Source organism: Oncorhynchus mykiss, chromosome 3 (assembly GCF_013265735.2).
Source record: "Oncorhynchus mykiss isolate Arlee chromosome 3, USDA_OmykA_1.1, whole genome shotgun sequence".
NCBI classification, from domain to species: domain Eukaryota; kingdom Metazoa; phylum Chordata; class Actinopteri; order Salmoniformes; family Salmonidae; genus Oncorhynchus; species Oncorhynchus mykiss.
The window spans coordinates 65,404,691-65,427,992 of NC_048567.1; the positions used below are offsets into that span (position 1 = coordinate 65,404,691).

Genomic DNA, 23,302 nt, shown 5'->3' on the forward strand with positions numbered 1-23,302 from the left:
CTATCTCCTCAGAAGAGTTTTTCCTAATGATGATGACAATAATGATGCTGGTTGTGAGACCATGAAGGTAAAATGAGCAGAAACTGTGTTGAAATATTGAAATAATGTATTGTGCATCTCCGACAAAGCAACAAACCAACCTGACCAGTGCCAATCATGCCCCATAACACCTGACCAGAACACAAAGGACAGTCACAGCTCTCGGTTTCCATTCAGTTCACGTTAACCCGGACACTTTTCCCAGCTACTTGGGAGTCAAATCACACCGGGGTCTGAGGACTGCCACTGATGACCAGAACAATAGACAGAATTTTAAGACCAATTGAAGTGACAGACTCACCGTCTTTTGAAGCGATAAGAACAGAGAATCAATGCTGAAAACGCTGGTCCCCGAACCCAGACACAGTAACCCTGGATGTCACCACAAACAATTCCAATCGATAACAGAGCCCGTCTGAATCTCTCCGAGGCAGTCTCAACCAAACCCAGAGTGGATCTTCTCAGAAACGGATTGGTAGTCAGAGTAGACTTGTTATTCTCTGTCACAGAGGTTGCATGGTGAATTGGCTGCGTAGACACCGAGTGGTGAGCAGGCTTCAGCTCTACTGTGGAGCAACATGTGTTTTCACTGACAAGCAGCGCAATGTGGACGCTTGTCTCTGAACTGTCTATTCTCTCAGTCTGCTTTTTCTTGGTTTCTTTTACTGTTATTGTCCCTGCTAGCCCCACAAGTCCAACGCAACCGTTTGCATGCCACCCAACAGCTCCAGAACTCTCCCCACCACTCTCCCTTCTTCCTCAGAGACCCTCTCTCAACCTCCCTTTTGTTCTCGCTCTCCCTCTTCTCCAGCTGTAGTGGCTGGTTGTCAGCCACGGTGATCCGAGGGCTCTGATGCTAACGTAGCGAAGCGCAGCCGAAACACCTCACTGCTGCTGGGTAGTGCTGCTGCTTCCCTCTCCAGAGTGTGAAGTCATTCTCTGGAGGAGAGAAGTGAAGGGGAGGAGAGAGTGAGGGAGGAGAAGGAGAGAAAGCGAGTGCAAGGCCAAAGATTGTGTGCCGCACGCGCTCTAAAAACAGCTGCACCAACGAACATCCGCACAACGCTAGCTATGCCAATCGCCTTGAGTCCGACTATAGTTAGAGACAGGCAGGGGGTAGAGGGTAAATCAAAACAAGACTGGGCACTCCTCTGCGCAGAGAGAATGAGGGAGAGAGAATGATTCTCCTATTTATAGCAGGAGACAAAGCCTGGTGTCTGTTTCCTCAGGGGATTGGAGGCCTTTCTGTTTTTTTTTCCATCAACTGAGCGCTTCCGTCGGATTGTCTCTCTCCTTCTCGCTCTCTCGTTCATTCAGATCCAGTTACTGCCGCCCAGGGTGGAATCAGCCATCGTCAAAACATCAGGTCCAGCGCTCCAGACGCAGCCCTGATTGTGTTTACTGGGCAAAAAGAGCTCTAGTGTACTAGACGCTGAGACGTTCTGACTTAAAGCAGACGCAACCCTGAGCAAGAGAAGCAGTGCACACAGACACACTAACAGAATCACAAATTAAAGCCACCCTCTCATCAGTCCAAACCCAATACAAGCCAAAACCAAAGCAAACCACAAACAAAAACAGCAGAAGGCAAAATTACAGCTGGTAGGGAAAATGTTATCTTATCACTCATTTCACTAGGTGTCAAAAGAACAGTGGCATATTTCCCTGATCTTCTGCCCCTAGCCAATTTATCCTCCCTGGCCTAGACCACTGTCTCAGAGTGTAACTGAGAACGCTCTCACAGTCTACTTCCAACATGGATTTCTTTCAGATCTGTTTCTGTTTCCTTCAGTCACTTAACTGGAAGCTTCAACTTCATAATGTAAAGGAGTGGATGTATGTACTTGGAGGGAGACTTCTGACCTTCAACATTCCTTAGACCACTTAGCCTCCAGAGTGAAGTTGTTTAAAGGAAGACTGACACCCACAGAGGAGGGAGATGGACCCCCTTAGGGTCCTTAAGAGGGTGTGTGTGTGTGTGTGGGGGGGGGTACTGTTAACGGGGCCCCCTAATCCCAGGGTTAGGGTGTAATCCTGCCATCGCTCTCTTTGAACTCTGACCCTGGCAGCGCGTGCCTGGACGTCCCCCTCCCTGGGCCGTCACCCTCACAGCTGAGGATTGAGAAGCAGCAGCTGAGCACCCCAAAACAGTTGCACACACACACAGACAGACAAAACAAACTGTTGCACACACAGACACACACACAGACAGACAAAACAAACTGTTGCACACACAGACAGACCACACTCTTACATTAACAAACATCTCACTCACCATAAATACCACATTGTTGAGGTAAGAAACACCACAACTCTTGTTAGGCTGCTCAGTGGTCAGACACAATATAAGAGAGATTTTCTGGTCCCAAACCACTCAATGCAAGGAGAGGGGTTTACACACATCCAAATGAAAAATTCTACAATACAAAATATATATTAAGGTTCCAAACAGCTCAAAACATCTATGGGCTTCTCAACCTCACTCATCCAAAATTATATCTCATGCCAGTTGTAGAAACTGAGCGATGCAGAATAGAGAGAAGTCTCCAGTGATGTAATGTGGGCTGGAGGAGAAGGGAGCAGTATATGGCAGGAGACTGGGACTTGAAAACACACAGGTGAGAGTAGAATGGAGCAGTATCCGGCAGAGGCACACAGAGAGCCTGGATGTTGAGGGAGAGCTGACGGATTTCTTCCACGCTTAATCTCGCTCACAACACTAAGCCAGAACGGCAGCTTCACACACACACACACGTTTCACTGCCATATCTAAACGTCACCTAAGAAAAATACTACATTGCAATATCATGATTATTTGTAATAAATGCTTCACTATAAAATGTCACGTTTCACATGCCTCATTATAAAATACGGTTCAAACCCTCCCTCTCCGTAGTAAGAACCACAAGAGGAGACAATGGTCAAGGATCAGTCAAGCAGGACAGAAGGATGTTCTAGCTACATAGAGAGATGAGAGAAATACTCACGGTGAAGAAGAGGTCCATGACACAGGTGTCGAGCAGGGCTTCTCTCCAGGTCTCTGTGGGCTTCAGCATCACGTTCTGGGTGGACTCAAACATGGCGATGTAGTGGCGCCCCAGTGACCCCCAAGTTAAGGCCAACATGGGGAATGCTGACTCTCTGGCTCACACACACACACAAAAGCCCCTGTCACTAGAGCCCTGTCTGTCAGTCACAGTGGAATCTGGTCTGTCTCCCTCTCGCTCTGCCTGCGATGCTCTCCCTCTCTGCGGTCTGAGTGGCGTGGAAACTTGTGGTTACTCACCCACTAGCTCTCTCTCATCAAGTCTGCCACTCTCCTCCCTGACTCTGTTGCCCTCTCTCTCACACTCAAGGCTCTCTTTCCTTCACTGTGTCTTTTTCTCTCCCTCGCTCTATGCTGAGGCCCAGTGAAGAAACTCCCACAGGAATGTCAGATCAAAGCCAGTCCCCATCACAGGCCAAGCATTCCACTGGGTCGGACCCACAGCCCCACACACACACACACACAGCCCCCCACACACACACACACACGAGACAGGTGCCAGCTTTGTGCTTGTGTGTGTGTGTGTCCCTCTCCGCACTCCCTCCAGCAGCCTTGGCTTTATGACCTTCTATAAAAAGCCCTGGTCCACCAGAACTCTGAGTGAACCTGAAGAGAGAGAGGTAGAGGGAGAGAAAAAGAGTGTGAAAAGCCTCTTGGGAAGTGTTGGAGACGGGGTATTAACTCCGGGGACCAACCACTGGAGTTCATATGTGTGAGAGATTTACCTTACTGACAACCATGCATGTACCAAATACAAAACAAAGATTTTGGCGTATATACGGAAGCAGATTTTCATCTGGTTACCAGTATGTTTAGCTATCATGCAACTTCTTACCACTCCATGTCACGCTAAACAGCCTGGCCATCAATCTTCAAATATGAACATTCATTAATCAGCAGAAGAGGTTTTTGATCCAGATTCAATAACCCTTCGGGCTATAATCAAATCAAAAGGTTATGCAAATTGACTTTCAACCTTCGTCTCTCCCAAGCCCGTACTGGAGTTGTAGCGATGAGACAAGATAGTAGCTACTAAAAAACAATTGGATACCACGAAATTGGGGAGAAAAAAAGGGGTAAAAATAAATAAATAAAATAAATAAAAAATAAATAAAAAGGTTATGCAAATACTGGAACTCTATCACTTTTTGTCCTCCACAGAACACATTGGTATTCATTTGGTTACTAGCAACAGTTTGTCCAGACGAAACCATTTGTTCAGACGAAACCAATCTGTCAAAAGTTGCTAGCTCATGTCAAATTTCTCAAACTAAATGCCTACCTCAATTCCAACCACAAAACGACTTAGTTGTTTTTAACCTAAAGAAAATACAGCAACTTGAGTCGCTAACAGCTAAATGTTTTTGACTTTGTTATATAATTCTATACTGAACAAAAATATAAATAAAACATGCAACAATTTCAAAGATTTTGCTGAGAGTTAGTTAATAAGGAAATCAGTACATTTAAAAATTCATAAGGCCCTAATCTATGGATTTCACATGACTGAGCATGGGCGCAGCCAAGAGAAAATCAGAATGAGTTTTTCCCTACAGAAATACTCCTCTAAGTCTATATTTAACTCATCTAGGTATTTTCTGTCCAGATGACTTTTTGGCCATTGTAGATACAGTACATTGGCAGTGGACGTGTTAAGAGTACAAAGCTATGTTAAGGAGTTGGGGGGGGGTTTAAGTGATACATCCTCCACTAAGTCTCGCTTGCAGCCCTGTCATGTGAAATAACACTGGAGGAATGCCCCACACCCCCTCCCTCGACCCTGCTCTCCATAATTCCCCCCTCTCCTGCCCGAGTTAGGACAGCCGCCCCCAAGACAGCATAACTCACTGTTTTTGGGTGTATGTGTGTCAAGGTCTCCAGTGGGTCAAGGCAAGGGGCAGGCCTGAAGCCTGAGCAAGACCCCAACCCGACCTCAGGGTTAATGTCAGTGTGGAGACGCGCTGTCGTACTAACGCACAGGGAGCTGGTTAGGGACTGGCTCTGAGGTGACACACGCCATGGCCCAGAGGGGGAGTGCGGCGCGGACAGATGCCACACATGCCGCGGGTTAGTTTGTGAAGGATCGAGCCAGGCTACGGCTGTCAAGCATGCAATTAAGGAGCAGCCCCTTGACACACATGCACACTCACATTCAAAACACAGAGACATGTCTGATTCACGTGGACAGAAAGCCACACCACTTTACCTTCCCAGGAGTCTTCATAAATCTGTTCTCTGTTCCAACAATCATTCAGACAGCACCCACACTGACTAACTGCCACTTGAAACACACACACACACACAAAGAGACACACGAGGGTGTCTGGTATTTCAGACGGACACTCAACAAGCAGTGGGGTTTAAAGAGGCTGGCGGCCCTTGACCCCCTTGCCCGCCCCCCCTTAAAGAGGCCTGGTTATTGGGCTGCTATCTGGTATGGGCAGACACAGACACACAAGGCCTCTTTGAAAGTGATACATAACCCTGGTTGGCAGCGACGCCACCTCAGATCCATTTAAATACTGAGAGAGGCGGGAGAGAGAGAGGCTGCCAGTCTGAGTAGGATTAACGCGCCAATGACACACATATGCGCCCACATGCACGCACACACACACACACAAGACTTAGAACACACCAACACAAACACAGCCAAATATGAGAGCAACAAATTAAAACAATGGTACGACCATATATCACACCCCAAACCTTTTGCACTGAACCCAAGACCCCCGAATGTTCCTATGACAAAAACAAACAAAACCAACATTTCTGTCCAAACTACTACCCTCCGGTGGGACATTCGGCCCCAAACTTGCAAAGATACGATTCTGCTCCTAGTGCCGTTTTCGTTCCTTGTTCTAGGATCTCTTCTCTTAATTCATATGGACCCAGAACTTAATTGAGTAACTGACCAATTATGTAAGACTTCCGTTCTGGGTTAACACAGGTCCTAACCCACCAATGGGAAACACTGCAGACTAGATAAAGGATATGATTGGGCGGCAAGAAGTTCCAGCTGAGGACCTGATTGGCCAGGGCCAGGTATCTCTGGAACACTGAGGACATCTGAGCGTTGAGGTTCTCTCTGCGACTGAACTCCTGCAGCACCTCCATGGTCAACATGAAGATCTGATGAAGGTCATCCTCCTGAACACACACATTAGGACAAAAATACACAAAACTGTCATTGCAAGCAAACAAACACACTCCTACCAAGTCAGAGATAACATAGTGTTCACTTAGAAAGGAACAGAGGATAGAGGAGAAGGAGCAGGAGGAAGAGAAGAGGCCTGACCTGAAAAATGCGTTTGCAGCTGCCATGGAACTCCATGTTGAGGCCGATGTTACTGGTCTTACTGGAGCTGGAGAACTCACTGATGAGGGCCGTCAGGATGGAGCAGGCCAGCGTCTGCTGCAGGTGCACAAACATACACACACAGGTCACACACACCGTATTTCATAATGAGGGTAGCTGACAGAATAGCAGCCAGCTTACTACAGAGGCCTGATCTAAAAGAGAGCCAGGCTTTGAACCCCTCCCTGGCCTCCTGAAACCCTACCTGGCCTCCTGAAGACACAGACTGCCATCTAGTGGAGACAGATGAACTCTCCCAGTAGTAGAGCTCTCAGGTTGGTGAGACCAGAAATCACAAAGGAAAAGTGGGAAACAGCATGGATCTTTAAAGGGCAACCGCACTTCCTGATTTGGCCTCGTTTTTTATGTGGCTGTCTAGTGTGCGCACAGATGGGAAAAGTTTGCCAAATTATTTTTGCCAATAAGCTTCTGCAACCGTGGCAAAGTTGATTTTTACTTTGGATAGCATATCTCCTGGGCTGGTTAGGGACTGTCAATAAATAAAAATGTAAAATGACACTTTCCTTGTTGCACACCTTTTAGTTCTCATTAAATGCTTTCAATATTTGTATATGAATTTCTACAATTTATAGTTGGTTTGAGGATTTTAAGTCATTGAAATCTGGAGCTATTAGAATTTTAACATATTGTCATGTACATTATGTAATTTACTTATGGTCCCCAACCTAGCCCCATAGGGATATCCAAAGCCCACCGGAATTGACCATGGGTATTACGATTGGGTTGCATTAGCTGCACTCCAAATTCATGATTACTTAAGTGCTGCCAGCATGTGGACAGGATTGAAACTAACCCAACCTTCATTTACATTTTGATGCAGTCACACAAAACTTTGTTTTGGACAAGACTGACTTTATGATCAAAATGATCCTATTTACACTTTGAAGTCAATTTTGACAGAATAAATGTTTGACTCATATTCTCATTTAGAAAATGGTCTATGGATTTTAGGGGCAGTTGCTCTTTAAAGCCAGAAGCACAGTGAAAATCTACTATCACTATTGGATTTGAGGGAGTGGACTTGTTCACCACACACACACACAGAAAGTATTCAGACCCCTTGACTTTTTTAACATATTGTTACACGCTTGGCACACCTGTATTTGGGGAGTTTCTCCCATTCTGCTCTGCAGATCCTCTCAAGTTCTGTCAGGTTGGCTATTTTCCGGTCTCTCCAGAGTTGTTCCATTGGGCTCAAGTCCGGGCTCTGGCTGGGCCACTCAAGGTCATTCAGAGACTTCTCCCAAAGCCACTCCTGCATCGTCTTGGCTGTGTGCTTAGGGTCAATGTCCTATTGGAAGGTGAACATTTGCCCTAGTCTGAGGTCCTGAGTGCTCTGAAGCAGGTTTTCATTAAGGATCTCTGCACTTTGCTCAATTCATCTTTCCCTCGATCCTTACTAGTCTCCCAGTCCCTGCCGCTGAAAAACATCCACAAAGCATGATGCTGCCACCACCATGCTTCCCCCGAAGGGATGATGCCAGGTTTCCTCAAGACGTGATGCTTGGCATTCAGGCCAAAGAGTTCAATCTTGGTTTCATCAGACCAAAGAATCTAGCTTCTCATCGTCTGAGAGTCCTTTATGTGCCTTTTGGCAAACTCCAAGCAGGCTGTCATGTGCCTTTTACTGAGGAGTGGCTTCCGTCTCGCCACTCTACCATAAAGGCCTGATTGGTGGAGTGCTGCAGAGATGATTGTCCATCTGGAATGGTTTTCCCATCTCCACAGAGGAACTCTGGAGCTGTGTCAGAGTGACCATCGGGTTCTTGGTCATCTCTCTGACCAAGGCGCTTCTCCCCCGATTGCTCAGTTCGGCCATGCTGCCAGCTCTAGGAAAAGTATTGGGGTCCACTGTGTTCTTGGGGACTTTCAATGCTGCAGACATTTTTTGGTACCCTTCCTCAGATCTGTGCCTCGACACAATCCTGTCTCGGAGCTCTACAGATAATTACTTCGACCTCATGGCTTGGTTTTTGCTCTGACATGCACTGTCAACTGTGGGACCTTATTGAGACAGGTGTGTGCCTTTCCAAATAAGGTCCAATCAATTGAATTGAATTACCACAGGTGTACTCCAATCAAGTTGTAGAAACATCTGAAGGATTATCGATGGAAACAGGATGCACCGGAGCTCAATACGAATCTCATAGCAAAAGGGTCTGAATACTTAAGTAAATAAGCTATCAGGTTTTTTTTGACATTTGCAAAAATGTCTAAACCTGTTTTTGCTTTGTCATTATGGGGTATTGTGCATATGGATTCAATTAACCACTTCATACATTTTAGAATAAGGCTGTAATGAAACAAAATGTGTAAAAAGGGAAGGGGGTCTGAATACTTTCTGAATGCACTGTAGCTATAATTTTTGGGGGCAGCAATTAGACCGAGGTTACAAAAGTTTATTTGATATTGGTCACCAATATTTACCTTTCCCAACAGACATAGTCGTGGAGATGGATGGATATACATTCTTAAACACAATGATGTGATAGCACAGACATTAACCCAAAATGGCGTCAGTTTGTCACAGGTCCACAGCATATGTAATAGGGTTCCTTTTTGGGTTTTTTAGATCTCCAACAGAGATATGACATTTCTGGGTGCATTACATGCATTCTGACAGGAATGTAGTAAATACTATGGATTATCTTTAGTTGCAATCATTTATTTCTAAGGTCGTAGGATCAAATATGAAAATGTTCACATATCTGTGACCAAGCTTTTTCCCTGCACATTCACCTTGCTCAACATATTGTTTGGATTTCAGGGCAGCAGTCTCTGCAGAGCAGGTGTTGATTCAATTATATTCAAGCTTCAAGTGTTCAACTGTTGATGGGTGTCAACATGTCTAAGCTGTGTTTTCTATCTAAGGCGTTGATTTTCTGTTCTAGTATTTCACATTTTTTATTGGTTCTTTATCTTATATGAAGAGTAAGACATAATACATCCTTTCAAATATGCTTTAAGAGCTTCCCAGACAAGTTGTGCATACTTTATTATCTTGATTATTACTTTATTATCTACATTTATTATCTATTTTATTTATTTCCAAAACATATATCTCAATACACAGAGACGAGGTAAACTCGGTGTAGAATTCACTGAAATGCTTACTTGCGAGCCCTTTCGCAATGCAGAGTTACAAAATTAAGAAAAAGATCAACCAAAAAACAATAACGAGACTATTTACAAGGAGTACCGGTAGTCAATGTGCAGGGTGACAATGTAGTTGAGGTACATGTAGGTAGAAGTAAAAGTGACTAGGCAATCAGGATAGAAAATAAACAGCGTAGTAGCAGCGTATGTGAAGAATTGTGTCTGTGTGTGTGTGTGTGTGTGTGTGTGTGTGTGTGAATGTCGTCTGTGCGTTAGAGTGTCAGTGTAGTGTGTGAGTGAATGTACATTTGAAGTCGGAAGTTTACATACACTTAGATGGGAGTCATTAAACCACTCCACACATTTCTTGTTAACAAACATATTGTTTTGGCAAGTCGGTTAGGACATCTACTTTGTGCATGACACAAGTAATATTTTACAGACAGATTATTTCACTTATAATTCACTGTATCAATTCTAGTGGGTCAGAAGTTAACATACACTAAATTGACTGTGCCTTTAAACAGCTTGGGACATTCCAGAAAATTATGTCATTGCTTTAGAAGCTTCTGATAGGCTAATTGACATCATTTGAGTCAATTGGAGGTTTATCTGTGGATGTATTTCAAGGCCTACCTTTAAACTCAGTGCCTCTTTGCTTGACATCATGGGAAAATCGGAAAAAAATTGTAGACCTCCAGAAGTCTGGGAACAATTTCCAAACGCATGAAGGTACCACGTTCATCTGTACAAACAATAGTGCGCAAATATAAACATCTTGGGACCACGCAGCTGTCATACCGCTCAGGAATGAGACGCGTTCTTTGGTGTGAAAAGTGCAAATCAATCCCAGAACAACAGTAAAGGACATTGTGAAGATGCTGGAGGAAACCGGTACAAAAGTATCTATATCCACAGTAAATCGAGTCCTATATCGACAAAACCTGAAAGGCCGCTCAGCAAGGAAGAAGCCACTGCTCCAAAACCGCCATAAAAAAAAGCCAGACTACGGTTTGCAACTGCACATGGGGACAAAGATCGTACTTTTTGGAGAAATGTCCTTTGGTCTGATGAAACAAAAATAGAACTCTTTGGCCATAATGACCATCGTTATGTTTAGAGGAAAAGGGGGGATGCTTGCAAGCCGAAGAACACCATCCCAACCGTGAAGCATGGGGGTGGCAGCATCATGTGGTGGGGGTGCTTTGCTGCAGGAGGGACTGGTGCACTTCACAAAATAGATGGCATCATGAGGAGGAAAATTATATGGATATATTGAAGCAACATCTCAAAACATCAGTCAAGAAGTTAAAGCTTGGACGCAAATGGGTCTTCCAAATGGACAATGACCCCAAACATACTTCCAAAGTTGTGGCAAAATGGCTTAAGGACAACAAAGTCAAGCTATTGGAGTGGTCATCACAAAGCCCTGACCTCAATCCTATAGAAACTAATTGTGGGCAGAACTAAAAAAGTGTGTGCGAGCAAGGAGGCCTACAAACCTGACTCAGTTACACCAGCTCTGTCAGGAGGAATGGGCCAACATTTACCCAACTTATTGTGGGAAGCTTGTGGAAGGCTACCAGAAACATTTGACCCTAGTTAAACAATTTAAAGGCAAAGCTACCAAATACTCATTGAGTGTTTATGTAAACTTCTTACCCACTGGGAATGTGATGAAAAAAATTAAAGCTGAAATAAATCACTCCACTATTATTCTGACATTTCACATTCTTAAAATAAAGTGGTGATCCTAACTGACCTAAGAAAGGGAATTTTTACTAGGATTAAATGTCAGGAATAGTGAAAACTGAGTTTAAAATGTATTTGGCTAAGATGTATGTAAACTTCCGACTTCAACTGTAGGTAGAGTCCAGTGAGTGTGCATAGAGCCATTGCAAATAAAAAGTGTGTCAATGCAAATAGTCAGGGCTGCCAATTGATTAACTGTTCAGCAGTCTTATGGCTTGGGTGTGGAAGCTGTTCAGGAGCCATTTGGTCCCCAGACTTCGCGCTCCGGTACTGCTTGCCGTGTGGTAGAGAAACAGCCTGAGATTTTGATGGCTGGAGTCTTTGACAATCTTTAGGGCCTTCCGCTGACGTCGCCTGGTATAGAGGTCCTGGACGGCAGGGAGCTCGACCTGTATGCACTACCTTCTGTAATGCCTTCCGGTCGGATTCCAAGCAGTTACCATAGCATGCGGTGATGCAGCCAGTCAAGATGCTCTCAATGATGTAGCTGTATCACTTTTTGAGGATCTGTGGGCCCATACCAAATCTTTTCAGCCTCCTGAGGGGGATGAGGCAGTTAAACCCACTGTTCCTAGGCCGTCATTGAAAATAAGAATTTGTTCTTAACTGACTTGCCTAGTTAAATAAAGGTTTATAAAAACATGTAAAAAATGGTGATGGAGTTGTGTACTACCACACAGTCATGGGTGAACAGGGAGTACAGGAGGGGACTAAGCACGCACCCCCGAGGGGCCCCCGTGTTGCCTACTCTCACCACTTGGGGGCAGCCAGTCCAGGAATCAGCTGCAGAGGGAGGTGTTCAGTCAGTGTTCTTAGCTTACAGTTCCAGGGTCCCAAGTAACATTGTGTTGAATCGCCATGTCTTTGTCAAAGGAAGTTTGAGCTTAAAGCTTAAATAGGCTGTCGTCCGTAATTATTCTAGATAGGCATTTACATGCAGAAACACGGTCAATTAAAATAAAATGTTACAATACAAAAGTAAAAGTAAATTCTTGAAAATGAGATACCACTTTTATGTCTCTGTGTCACATATGCATTTTAGAGAGCCAATGCTAACTAGCGTTAACGCAATGACTGGAAATCTATGGGTATCTGCTAGCATTGCCAAAATCCCTAAGTATCCATTTAATGTATTAATTTCTTAAGTATTACCCACAACACGTGAAATTGAGATGGATCTTTAAAATAAATTGTTTAGTGCCCTCTAATATTGGCACCTTTGGTAAATATGAGCAAAACAGGCTGTGAAAAAAAAAGATTTGCTGTTTATTCTCTAGGTCTTTCATTCAAAATATTCACCGAAAATCAAACCTTTATTTGAAGTAAAATTACTGAAATAAATATTTTTCTCCGAAACATGTGCCACAATTATTGGCACCCATATAAATTATTGAGTAAAATCTAACTGAAGTATATTCCCATTCATATTTTAAGTTAAGGTCACCTGAGTGATTAGGAACACTTGAGTGTTAAGCCATGGCTTCCTGTTTCACTGGGGTATGAGGTGACACACAGGATGTCATGGATGACCCAAGAACACAGTGGTGATGTGCGACAAAAAGAGGACGTCTGTCTATTTTGACCCCACACACCGTGAGGAAGATGGTTAGAGTGGCAAAAAATCTCCAAGGATCACAGCTGGAGAATTGCAGACGTTTGTTGGGTCTTGGGGTCAGAAAGTCTCCAAAACTCTGATCAGATGCCACCTACATAACCCCAAGTTGTGTGGGAGGGTTGCCATAAAAAAGCCTTTGCTGTCATCAAAAGACAAACTCAAGCACCTACAGTTTGCCAAACGTTACTGGAACTTTCAATAGGACCGGGTTCTATGGTCAGATGAGACCAAAATAGAGCTTTTTGGAGAGAAAAAAACACCAGAGGTGGGTTTGGCATAAACCGAAAGATAGCCATAAAGAAAAGTACCTCATCCCCCACTGTGAAGTATGGTGGTGGATCTTTGATGTTGTGGGGCTGTTAGGACATGTGGCATCATGGGCTCCATCATGGGCTCCATCATGGGCTCCACCAGCAGATATTAAATCAAAACCTGACTGCCTCTGCTAGGAAGCTTAAACTGGGCCATGGTTGGATCTTCCAGCAGGACAATGCTCTAAAGCACACCTCAAAATCAACACAAAAATGGTTCACTGACTACAGAATCATGGTTTTGCCATGGCCGTCAAAGTCCCCTGACCTAAACCCCATAGAAAACATGTGGATTCTCATCTTCAGCTCATCCCACAAGTGTGGACCTCGGAATCTGAAGGATCTAGAGAGATTTTGTATGGAGGAATGGTCTCAGATCCCTTGCCATGTGTTCGCCAACCTCATTATGCATTATAAGAGAAGACTCATAGCTGTTATCTTGGCAAAGGGAGGTTGCACAAAGTATTGAATGAAGGGGTGCCAATAACTGTGGCACACATGAGAAAAATATTTGTTTTATGATGAGAATGTATTTTTTCTTTCAACTATTTTACTTTAATTAAAAGGTTTGATTTTTGTGAATATTTTGAATGAAAAGACCAAGAGGATAATTTTTTTTTTTTTATTCACTGCCTGTTTTGCTCATATTGGGAATATACTTCAGTTAGATTTTACTCGTACTATGTGTCCATGCTATGTGCAGTCAACTAGGATAATTACTGTTTGTAAAGTAAATATAGTGATTATTATTAAGGTGCCCTGGCTTGGGCTGGTTCTGCCTTTTGAGATAGATGAGACACTTCTAAAGTATATATTGATAATTAGTCCTGGCCAGCGTGATAGGTCATCCCCTCAGGGTCAACAACGAGAGAAAAACAATATAAAAAAGCACTTGCCGGCCCCCCCGAGTGGCCCAGCGGTCAAAGGCACTGCATCGCAGTGTTGCGGCGTCACTACAGCCAGGGGTTCGATTCCAGACTGTTACACAACCAGCCGTCCCATAGGACGGAGTACAATTGGGCCAGCATTGTGCGGGTTAGGGATTGACCTAATCCTAGTGATTACTTGTGGCGGGCCGGGCGCCTGGAGGCGGACTTCGGGCGTGTCTTGAATAGTGTTTCCTCCAACATATTGATGCAACTGGCTTCCGGGTTAAGCGAGCGGGTGTTAAGAAGCACAGCTTGGCGAGTCATGTTTCGGAGGACACATTACTCGGCCTTCGCCTCTCCTGAGCCCATTGGGGAGTTGCAGCGATGAGACAAGATTGTAATCAGGAAATTGGGGAGAGAAAAAAAAAAAAACACTTGCCATCAAATTTTATTTGTCACATGCTTCGTAGACAACAGCGAAATATAGAAATATTGGCACAGTGAATAACAAATAGAAATAACAGGTAAATAAAACATGGCTATTTAGGGAGTAAAAATAATATGGCCATATACAGGCAGACCAGTACCGAGTCGATGTGCAGGGGTATGAGGTAATTGAGGTCACTATGTACTGTACATGTAGTGCATTCAGAAAGTATTCACACCACATAATGATACAAAAATAGGTTTAGACATTTTTACAAATTTATTGAAGAAAAAAATGTGAAATATAAGTACTCAGACCCTTTGCTAAGAGACTCAAAATTGAGCTCAGGTGCATCCTATTTTCATTGATCATCCTTGAGATGTTTCTACAACTTGGAGATCACTTGTGGTAAATTCAATTGATTGGACATGATTTGGAAAGGCACACATCTATAAGGTCCCACAGTTGACAGTGCATGTCAGAGAAAAAAAACAAGCCATGAGACCGAAGGAATTGTCCGTAGAGCGCCGAGACAGGATTGTGTCGAGGCACAGATCTGGGGAAGGGTACCAAAAAAAATGTCTACAGCATTCAAGGTCCCCAAGAACACAGTAGCCTACATTCTTAAATGGAAAAGGTTTGGAACCACCAAGACTCTTCCTAGAGCTGGACGCCCGGCCAAACTGAGCAATCAGGGGAGAAGCGCCTTGGTCAGGGAGGTGACCAAGAACCTGATGGTCACTCTGACAGGGCTCCAGAGTTCCTCTGTGGAGATGGGAGAACCTTCCAGAAGGACAACCATCTCTGCAGCACTCCACCAATCAGGCCTTTATGGTACAGTGGTGAGACAGAAGCCACCCCTCAGTAAAAAGCACATGACAGCCCACTGAGTTTGCCAAAAGGCACCTAAAGCACTCTGACCATGAGAAACATGATTATCTGGTCTGATGAAACCAAGATAGAACTCTTTGGCCTGAATTCCAAGCGTCACGTATGGAGGAAACCTGGTACCATCCCGATGGTGAAGCATGGTGGTGGCGGCACCATGCTGCGGGGATGTTTTTCAGTGGCAGAGACTAGTAAATATCGAGGGAAAGATGAACAGAGCAAAGTACAGAGAGATCCTTGATAAAAATCTGCTCCAGAGCGCTCAGGGCCTCAGCCTGGGACAAAGGTTAAACTTCCAACAGGACAACAACCCTAAGCACACAGCCAAGACAACGCAGGAGTGGCTTCGAGAGAAGTCTCTGAACGTCCTTGAGTGGCCCAGCCAGAGCCCAGTATTGAACCCAACTGAACATCCTTGAAGAGACCTGAAAATAGCTGTGCAGTGACGCTCCCCATCCAACCTGACAGAGGTTGAGAGGATCTGCAGAGCAGAATGGGAGAAACTCCCCAAATACAGGTGTGCCAAGCTTGTAGTGTCATACCCAAGAAGACCCAAGGCTGTAATCGCTGCCAAAGGTGCTTCAACAAAGTATTGAGGAAAGGATCTGAATACTTATGTAAATGTGATCAGTTTTAATAAAACAGTTTGATATGTCATAATAGGGTTGAGTGTAGATTGAGGGGGGAAAACAATTGAATTATTTTTAGAATAAGGCTGTCATGTAACAAAATGTGGAAAAGTCAAGGGATCTGAATACTTTCCGAACACACTGTATAGGTAGGGGTAAAGTGACCAGTAGCAGCATATGTGGTGTGTGTGGCATCAGTATGCATATGTGTGCATGTTATGTGTACAGTACAGTACACTGTACAGTACAGTGCCTTCAAAAAGTATTCACACCCCTTGACTTTTTCCACATTTTGTTACATTACAGCTGTATTTTAAAATGTATTTTTCCCCCTTCATCAATCTACACTCAAACCCATTATGACAAATCAAAAATAGTTGCAACTTTGTTTTTTGCACATTTTATTAAAACTGATCACATTTACATAAGTATTCAACCGGAATTTAAAATGGATTACATTTAGATGTTTTATCACTGGCCTACACACACACCACCCCATAAATGTCAAAGTAGAATGATGTATTTCAAAATTTTACAAATTAATAAAAAATGTAAAGCTGAACTGTCTTGAGTCAATAAGTAGTCAACCCCTTTCTTATTGCAAGAATAAATACATTCAGGTGTAAAAATGTGCTTAACAAGTAAAAAATAAGTTGCATGGACTCACTGTGTGCAATAAGTGTTTAACATGTTTTTATGACTACCCCTTCTCTGTACCCCACACATACAGATCCCATAATGTCAAAGTAGAATTATGTTTTTCAAAAAGTTTACAAATCAATTACAAATGAAAAGCTGAAAATGTATTGAGTCAGTAAGTATTCAAACCTATTGTTATGGGAAATCTAATTAAGTTCAGGAGTAAAAATGTGCTTAACAAGTCACATAATAAGTTGCATGGACTCACTCAGTGTGCAGTAATAGTGTTTAACATGATTTTTGAATGACTACCTCATCTCTGTACCCCACACATAAATATAATTGTAAGGTCCCTCAATCGAGCAGTGAATTTCAAACACAGATTCAACCGCAAAGGGCAGCTATTGGTAGATGGGTAAAAATACAAAAAGGAGGCATTGAATATTCCTTTGAGCAAGTTATTAATTACACTTTGGCTGGTGTATCAATAAACACAATCACTACAAAAAAAGGCATCTTCCTTAACTCAGTTGCCGGAGAGGAAGGAAACCACTCAGGGATTTCACAAGGCCAATTGTGACTTTTAAACAGTTAGAGTTTAATTTGCTGTGATAGGAGAAAACTGAGGATGGATCAACATTGTACTTACTCCACAATACTAACCTAAATGACAGAGTGAAAAAAAGGAAGTATGTACAGAATAAAAATGTTCCACAACATCCTGTTTGCAATAAGGTACTAAAGTAAAACTTCAACAAAAAAAGTGTGGCAAAGAAATGAACATCATGTCCTGAATACAAAGTGTAATGTTTGGGGCAAATCCAACACAACACATCACTGAGTATCACTCTTCTTATTTTCGTTTTTTAGGATAATAATAATATGCAGAATAGAGATAAATACAGGCAAAATCCTTGAGCAAAACCTGGTTCAGTCTGCTTTCCAATAGGCACAGGGGGACAAAGTCACCTTTTAGCAGGACAATATCCTAAAACACAAGGCCAAATATACACTGGAATTGCTACCAAGAAGAGAGTGAACGTTCCTGAGTGGCCAAGTTAAAATGTTTACTTAAATCTACTTGAAAAGCTATGGAAAGATCTGAAAATGCTTGTCGAGAAATTATCAACAACCAATTTCACAGAGCTTGAAGAATTTTGAAAATAATTATGGGCAAATGTTGTACAATCCAAGTGTGGAAAGCACTTAGACTTAACCAGAAACACTCACAGCTCAGGGGTGTGAATACTTCTTTAAAATAGATATTTCTGCATTTAAATTTTCAATAAATTAGCCAACATTTCTAAAAACATCTTTTCACTTTGTCATTATAAGGTATTGTGTGTATACAGTGGGGCAAAAAAAGTATTTAGTCAGCCACCAATTGTGCAAGTTCCCCCACTTAAAAAGATGAGGCCTGTAATTTTCATCATAGGTACACTTCAACTATGACAGACAAAATGAGAGAAAAAAAATCCAGAAAATCACATTGTAGGATTTTTTATGAATTTATTTGCAAATTATGGTGGAAAATAAGTATTTGGTCACCTACAAACAAGCAAGATTTCTGGCTCTCACAGACCTGTAACTTCTTCTTTAAGAGGCTCCCCTGTCCTCCACTCGTTACCTGTATTAATGACACCTGTTTGAACTTGTTATCAGTATAAAAGACACCTGTCCACAACCTCAAACAGTCACACTCCAAACTCAACTATGGCCAAGACCAAAGAGCTGTCAAAGGACACCAGAAACTAAATTGTAGACCTGCACCAGGCTGGGAAGACTGAATCTGCAATAGGTAAGCAGCTTGGTTTGAAGAAATCAACTGTGGGAGCAATTATTAGCAAATGGAAGACATACAAGACCACTGATAATCTCCCGCGATTTGTGGCTCCACGCAAGATCTCACCCCGTGGGGTCAAAATGATCACAAGAACTGTGAGCAAAAATCCCAGAACCACACAGGGGGACCTAGTGAATGACCTGCAGAGAGCTGGGACCAAAGTAACAAAGCCTACCATCAGTAACACACTACGCCGCCAGGGACTCAAATCCTGCAGTGCCAGACGTGTCCCCCTGCTTAAGCCAGTACATGTCCAGGCCCGTCTGAAGTTTGCTAGAGAGCATTTGGATGATCCAGAAGAAGATTGGGAGCATGTCATATGGTCAGATGAAACCAAAATATAACTTTTTGGTAAAAACTCAACTTGTCGTGTTTGGAGGACAAAGAATGCTGAGTTGCATCCAAAGAACACCATACCTACTGTGAAGCATGGGAGTGAAAACATCATGCTTTGGGGCTGTTTTTCTGCAAAGGGACCAGGACGACTGATCCGTGTAAAGGAAAGAATGAATGGGGCCATGTATCGTGAGATTTTGAGTGAAAACCTCCTTCCACCAGCAAGGGCATTGAAGATGAAAAGTGGCTGGGTCTTTCAGCATGACAATGATTCCAAACACACCGCCCGGGCAACGAAGGAGTGGCTTCGTAAGAAGCATTTCAAGGTCCTGGAGTGGCCTAGCCAGTCTCCAGATCTCAACCCCATAGAAAATCTTTGGAGGGAGTTGAAAGTCCGTGTTGCACAGCAACAGCCCCAAAACATCACTGCTCTAGAGGAGATCTGCATGGAGGAATGGGCCAAAATACCAGCAACAGTGTGTGAAAACCTTGAAGACTTACAGAAAACGTTTGACCTCTAGGGTATATAACAAAGTATTGAGAAAAACTTTTGTTATTGACCAAATACTAATTTTCCACCATAATTTGCAAATCCTACAATGTGATTTTCTGGATTTTTTTCCTCATTTTGTCTGTCATAGTTGAAGTGTACCTATGATGAAAATTACAGGCCTCATCTTTTTAAGTGGGAGAACTTGCACAATTGGTGGCTGACTAAATCATTTTTTGCCCCACTGTATGAGTGAGAATTATTTTTCATTTAATCCATTTGCATTCCGGCTATAACAACAAAATAGGAATAAGTTAATGGGTATGCATACTGTAATTGTTCAACAAAGAGCTGGAAATAATAAGGTGTATAATTGTGGGCTTCGCGCATATAAACTGTCTCGTTTATAAACTCGGCAATTGCCCATGTTTCTTCAACATTCCTTTAAAGTGGAACTGACAGCGATTTAGCAACATTAAATCGTATTAAAATCTGTTCATATACACCCCCAGGAAGAAGGACACTTATAAAAATAAAAAAAATCTGAAAGGCGAACACTTAGGTATGGTCATTTTCACATTTTCATAAATTCATAGAATGTTTGGGAATTACGTATAGTAAGGCATTTGTGAAAATTCTATAATAATATAGAGTGGGAAACCAGCCTTGCGTTTGGACAATTAAGACACTGCAGTAAATAAAACCATCTGTCTTGCCCAGTACTGGAGTCTACACAGACCGTTGCGGCATAGCCAATCAGAGCTACAGTAGGCCTATATACACACAATTCATATATTTGTATATAGACCTACTTGCCTACATACAAATAATATAGGCAAAAAAAGTTATTTGTATATAGGCTTTTTGCCACATGGGCCTGCCATCATTCACTACGACCTGAACGGTGTTTACAGGCAGTAGCAACATTGCAAATGTAGACAATTCGAACACAAAATACACCTGAATGGATTCCTGCCAAAAGAGTCATCTTACATTTGGGAACTTGACAGTCATACTGATCAAACAACCATGAAAAGGTAGGCTATCCCTCCCACAGCTGTCTATTATGCACATCAACAAGATCAACAACCTATATTAGGCAGAGCAAGATGAGCTAAAAATCTAATGAGGGAACGTTAGATAAACACTCTCAAACTTTTTCAGCTAGTTGGCCTTCAAAATTGTACTGATAAACAATGGGGAATAGTAACCTGCTCATCCTTATGCAGTTTGCCAATGCATGCTTGTCCCAACCCAAGTTTTGACAACTGAATGGAAACTTGCCTGCCCGCCCATTTGATCGATGCCAAATACATTGGATTGACAACTACAAAAAATACGATAATTGTTGATAACAGTCATTCAAATTCACTCCAACCGCCTCTCAGCCTTTTGTATTATTCTGTACATAAATCCAGGACACTACATTTAGTATGATATGTTATTGTAATGAAACAATAAACCCAGGGTCGTTACATTATGTTGTGGATGTCCATCACCCATTTCGTATGATGTTACGAATTACAATTCGTATTATATGTTTGGAATTCGCAAAGCGTTCAATGTCACGAATTTGCTAACCTTAGCATGAGTTAGCAGTTTGGGTTAAGGTTAGGGGAAGATTTAGCTAACATTCTAAGTAGTTGCAAACTAGCTAAAAAGTAGTCAATTTAAAAGTTGCTAATTAGCTAAAATGCTCAAGTCTGTGATGAGATTCAAACTCGCAATCTGTCTTATAGGCCAGACATAGCCTATTTGTTTATACATTAAAAAAAGCATAACTGGGACCCAAACTGGCCATTGTTTTATTAGAAAAAAATATGTCCCTTTATAAATGTCCACTAGTAAATGCTGTATAACATTTTAACATATTAAAACATAAATAATACTTGTCCGGTCTTTGCTGCTATGCTTGCATATGTGCATAATATGCTGTTAGTAATTGTCAAGCTTTGCAAACCGAAGCTAGACTGCAACATTTTAGTAGCCTGGCTAGGAATGTGGAATGTGTCTGTACACGTTCCCTCCGCTGCTCGCCTGCTCGCTGTAAACAGGACACACAAAAGTAACGTAATTGAAGTTGTATTCACCGATGCGAGCACAGACTGTAATTTCATAAAGTATCAACTGTTGACTCATTTATACTCGCTTGTGTGTCCTATTCGGCCCACGGGCCTTGAGACATGTGCGCTAGCCTATTAGCCTCGTTATGACTGACTTGTGATGCTTGCCCTTGCTAGTTTGATTGTATTTACATTCCCAGCCTTAGTTACAGTTGTCCGTTTTTGTTCAAAATATTTGTTCATTGTAACTGAAACAGTGCATCTCGAATGGGTGGAGGCAGTTAACAATGTAAACGACCAGGTGTGGTTTACAACCTGAAATCAATATTATTTTGGACTGCTAAGAAATGTAATGGTGAATTGTATTAGTCATGCATTGAACTGCATCCATCTATTCTGCCAACAATGCCTTAGTGTACGTCATGGAATGTTGAGTCACATTGAACCTATTTTTAAAACATCATAAAGGATTTTTTTTTTTTTTTTACTGATATTATAATTGTCTGTTTCATATCTGCAAAGTAGTTAAAACGCTGTCAGTTCACTTGAACTAATTCATGACCATTATTCATTGTACTTTCTATGGGAGAATAAAAATATAATCAACAAGATATCATGTTGCCCACATTAATAACAATAATTAATAAACAAATAGATTGTGGCTATAGCCTACCAATTAATGGGTTGTCATTTAGACTCAATAGCCAACCGTCATTAAAGTGTTATTCATTTAGACAGATCGCTTGACTGGTGCTGTGATTGTCTTTTCAATAGGTGTGAGTGAAGGCATTAGGCAATAGTCCAGTGCCCTATCTGTCATACATTGTATGTTGGGAAGCTGTCCTTTAGTCTATACAGTGGTATGGGTAGGCAACAACACATCTGCCACACTGATCCTCAACACTGGGGCCTCTCAGGGTTGCGTGCTTAGTCCCCTCCGTAACTCCCTGTTCGCCCACGACTGCTGTGGCCAAGCACGACTCCAACACCATCATTATGTTTGCTGACGACAACTGATCTTAGGCCTGACCACCGACAACGATGAGACAGCATATAGGGAGCAGGTCAGAGACTGGCAGTATGGTGCCAGGACAACAACCTCTCCCTCAATGTGAGCAAGACAAAGGAGGAGATCGTGGACTATAGGCAAAGGCGGGCCGAACAGGCTCCCATTAACATCAACGGGGTTGAAGTAGAGCGGGTCGAGAGTTTCAAGTTCCTTGGTGTCCACATCACTAATGAACTACCATGGTCCAAACACATCAAGACAGTTGTAAAGAGGGCACGACAACACCCTTTCCTCCTCAGGAGACTGAAAAGATTTCTCTACACTCACAAGTATTTCACTACACTCGCATTAACATCTGTTAACCATGTGTATGTGACCAATAAAATTAGATTTTAAGATTTGGCATGGGTCCCCAGAAAGTTCTACAGCTGCACCATTGAGAGCATCCTGACCGGTTGCATCACCGCCTGGTATGGCAACTGCTCAGCATCTGACCGCAAGGCGCTGCAGAAGGTAATGTGTACGGCCCAGCACATCACTGGGGCCAAACTTCCTGACATCCAGGACCTATATAGTAGGCAGTGGCAGAGGAAGATTGCCAAAGACTCCAGTCACCCAAGTCATAGACTGTTCTCTCTGCTACTACACGGCAAGCGGTACCGGAGTGCCAAGTTTAGGACAAAAAGGTTCCTTAACAGCTTCTACCCCCAAGCCATAAGACTGCTGAACAACTAATCAAATGGCCATCCGGACTATTTACATCGCTGCCATTCGCTGTTTATTATCTATGCATAGTCACTTTATACATATCCTCGACTAACCTGTACCCTCGCACATTGACTCGGTATCCCCTGTATATAGTCACGTTTCTGTT

The 23,302-nt window shown here is 42.7% G+C and overlaps 1 protein-coding gene across 2 annotated transcripts in view; it reads right to left on the minus strand.

Annotated features, from left to right (window-relative positions):
* xpo4 (exportin 4) overlaps positions 1–23,302 on the minus strand; it is a 39,305-nt gene that overhangs the window by 11,842 nt on the left and 4,161 nt on the right. For both annotated transcript variants that reach the window (XM_036974949.1, XM_036974950.1), the window contains exons 5-7: positions 6,381–6,497; positions 6,079–6,232; positions 3,027–3,139 (exon numbers count right to left, since the gene is read on the minus strand). In XM_036974949.1, the coding sequence (XP_036830844.1) occupies positions 3,027–3,139; positions 6,079–6,232; positions 6,381–6,497 (384 nt within the window). The remainder of the gene's footprint in view (positions 1–3,026; positions 3,140–6,078; positions 6,233–6,380; positions 6,498–23,302) is intronic.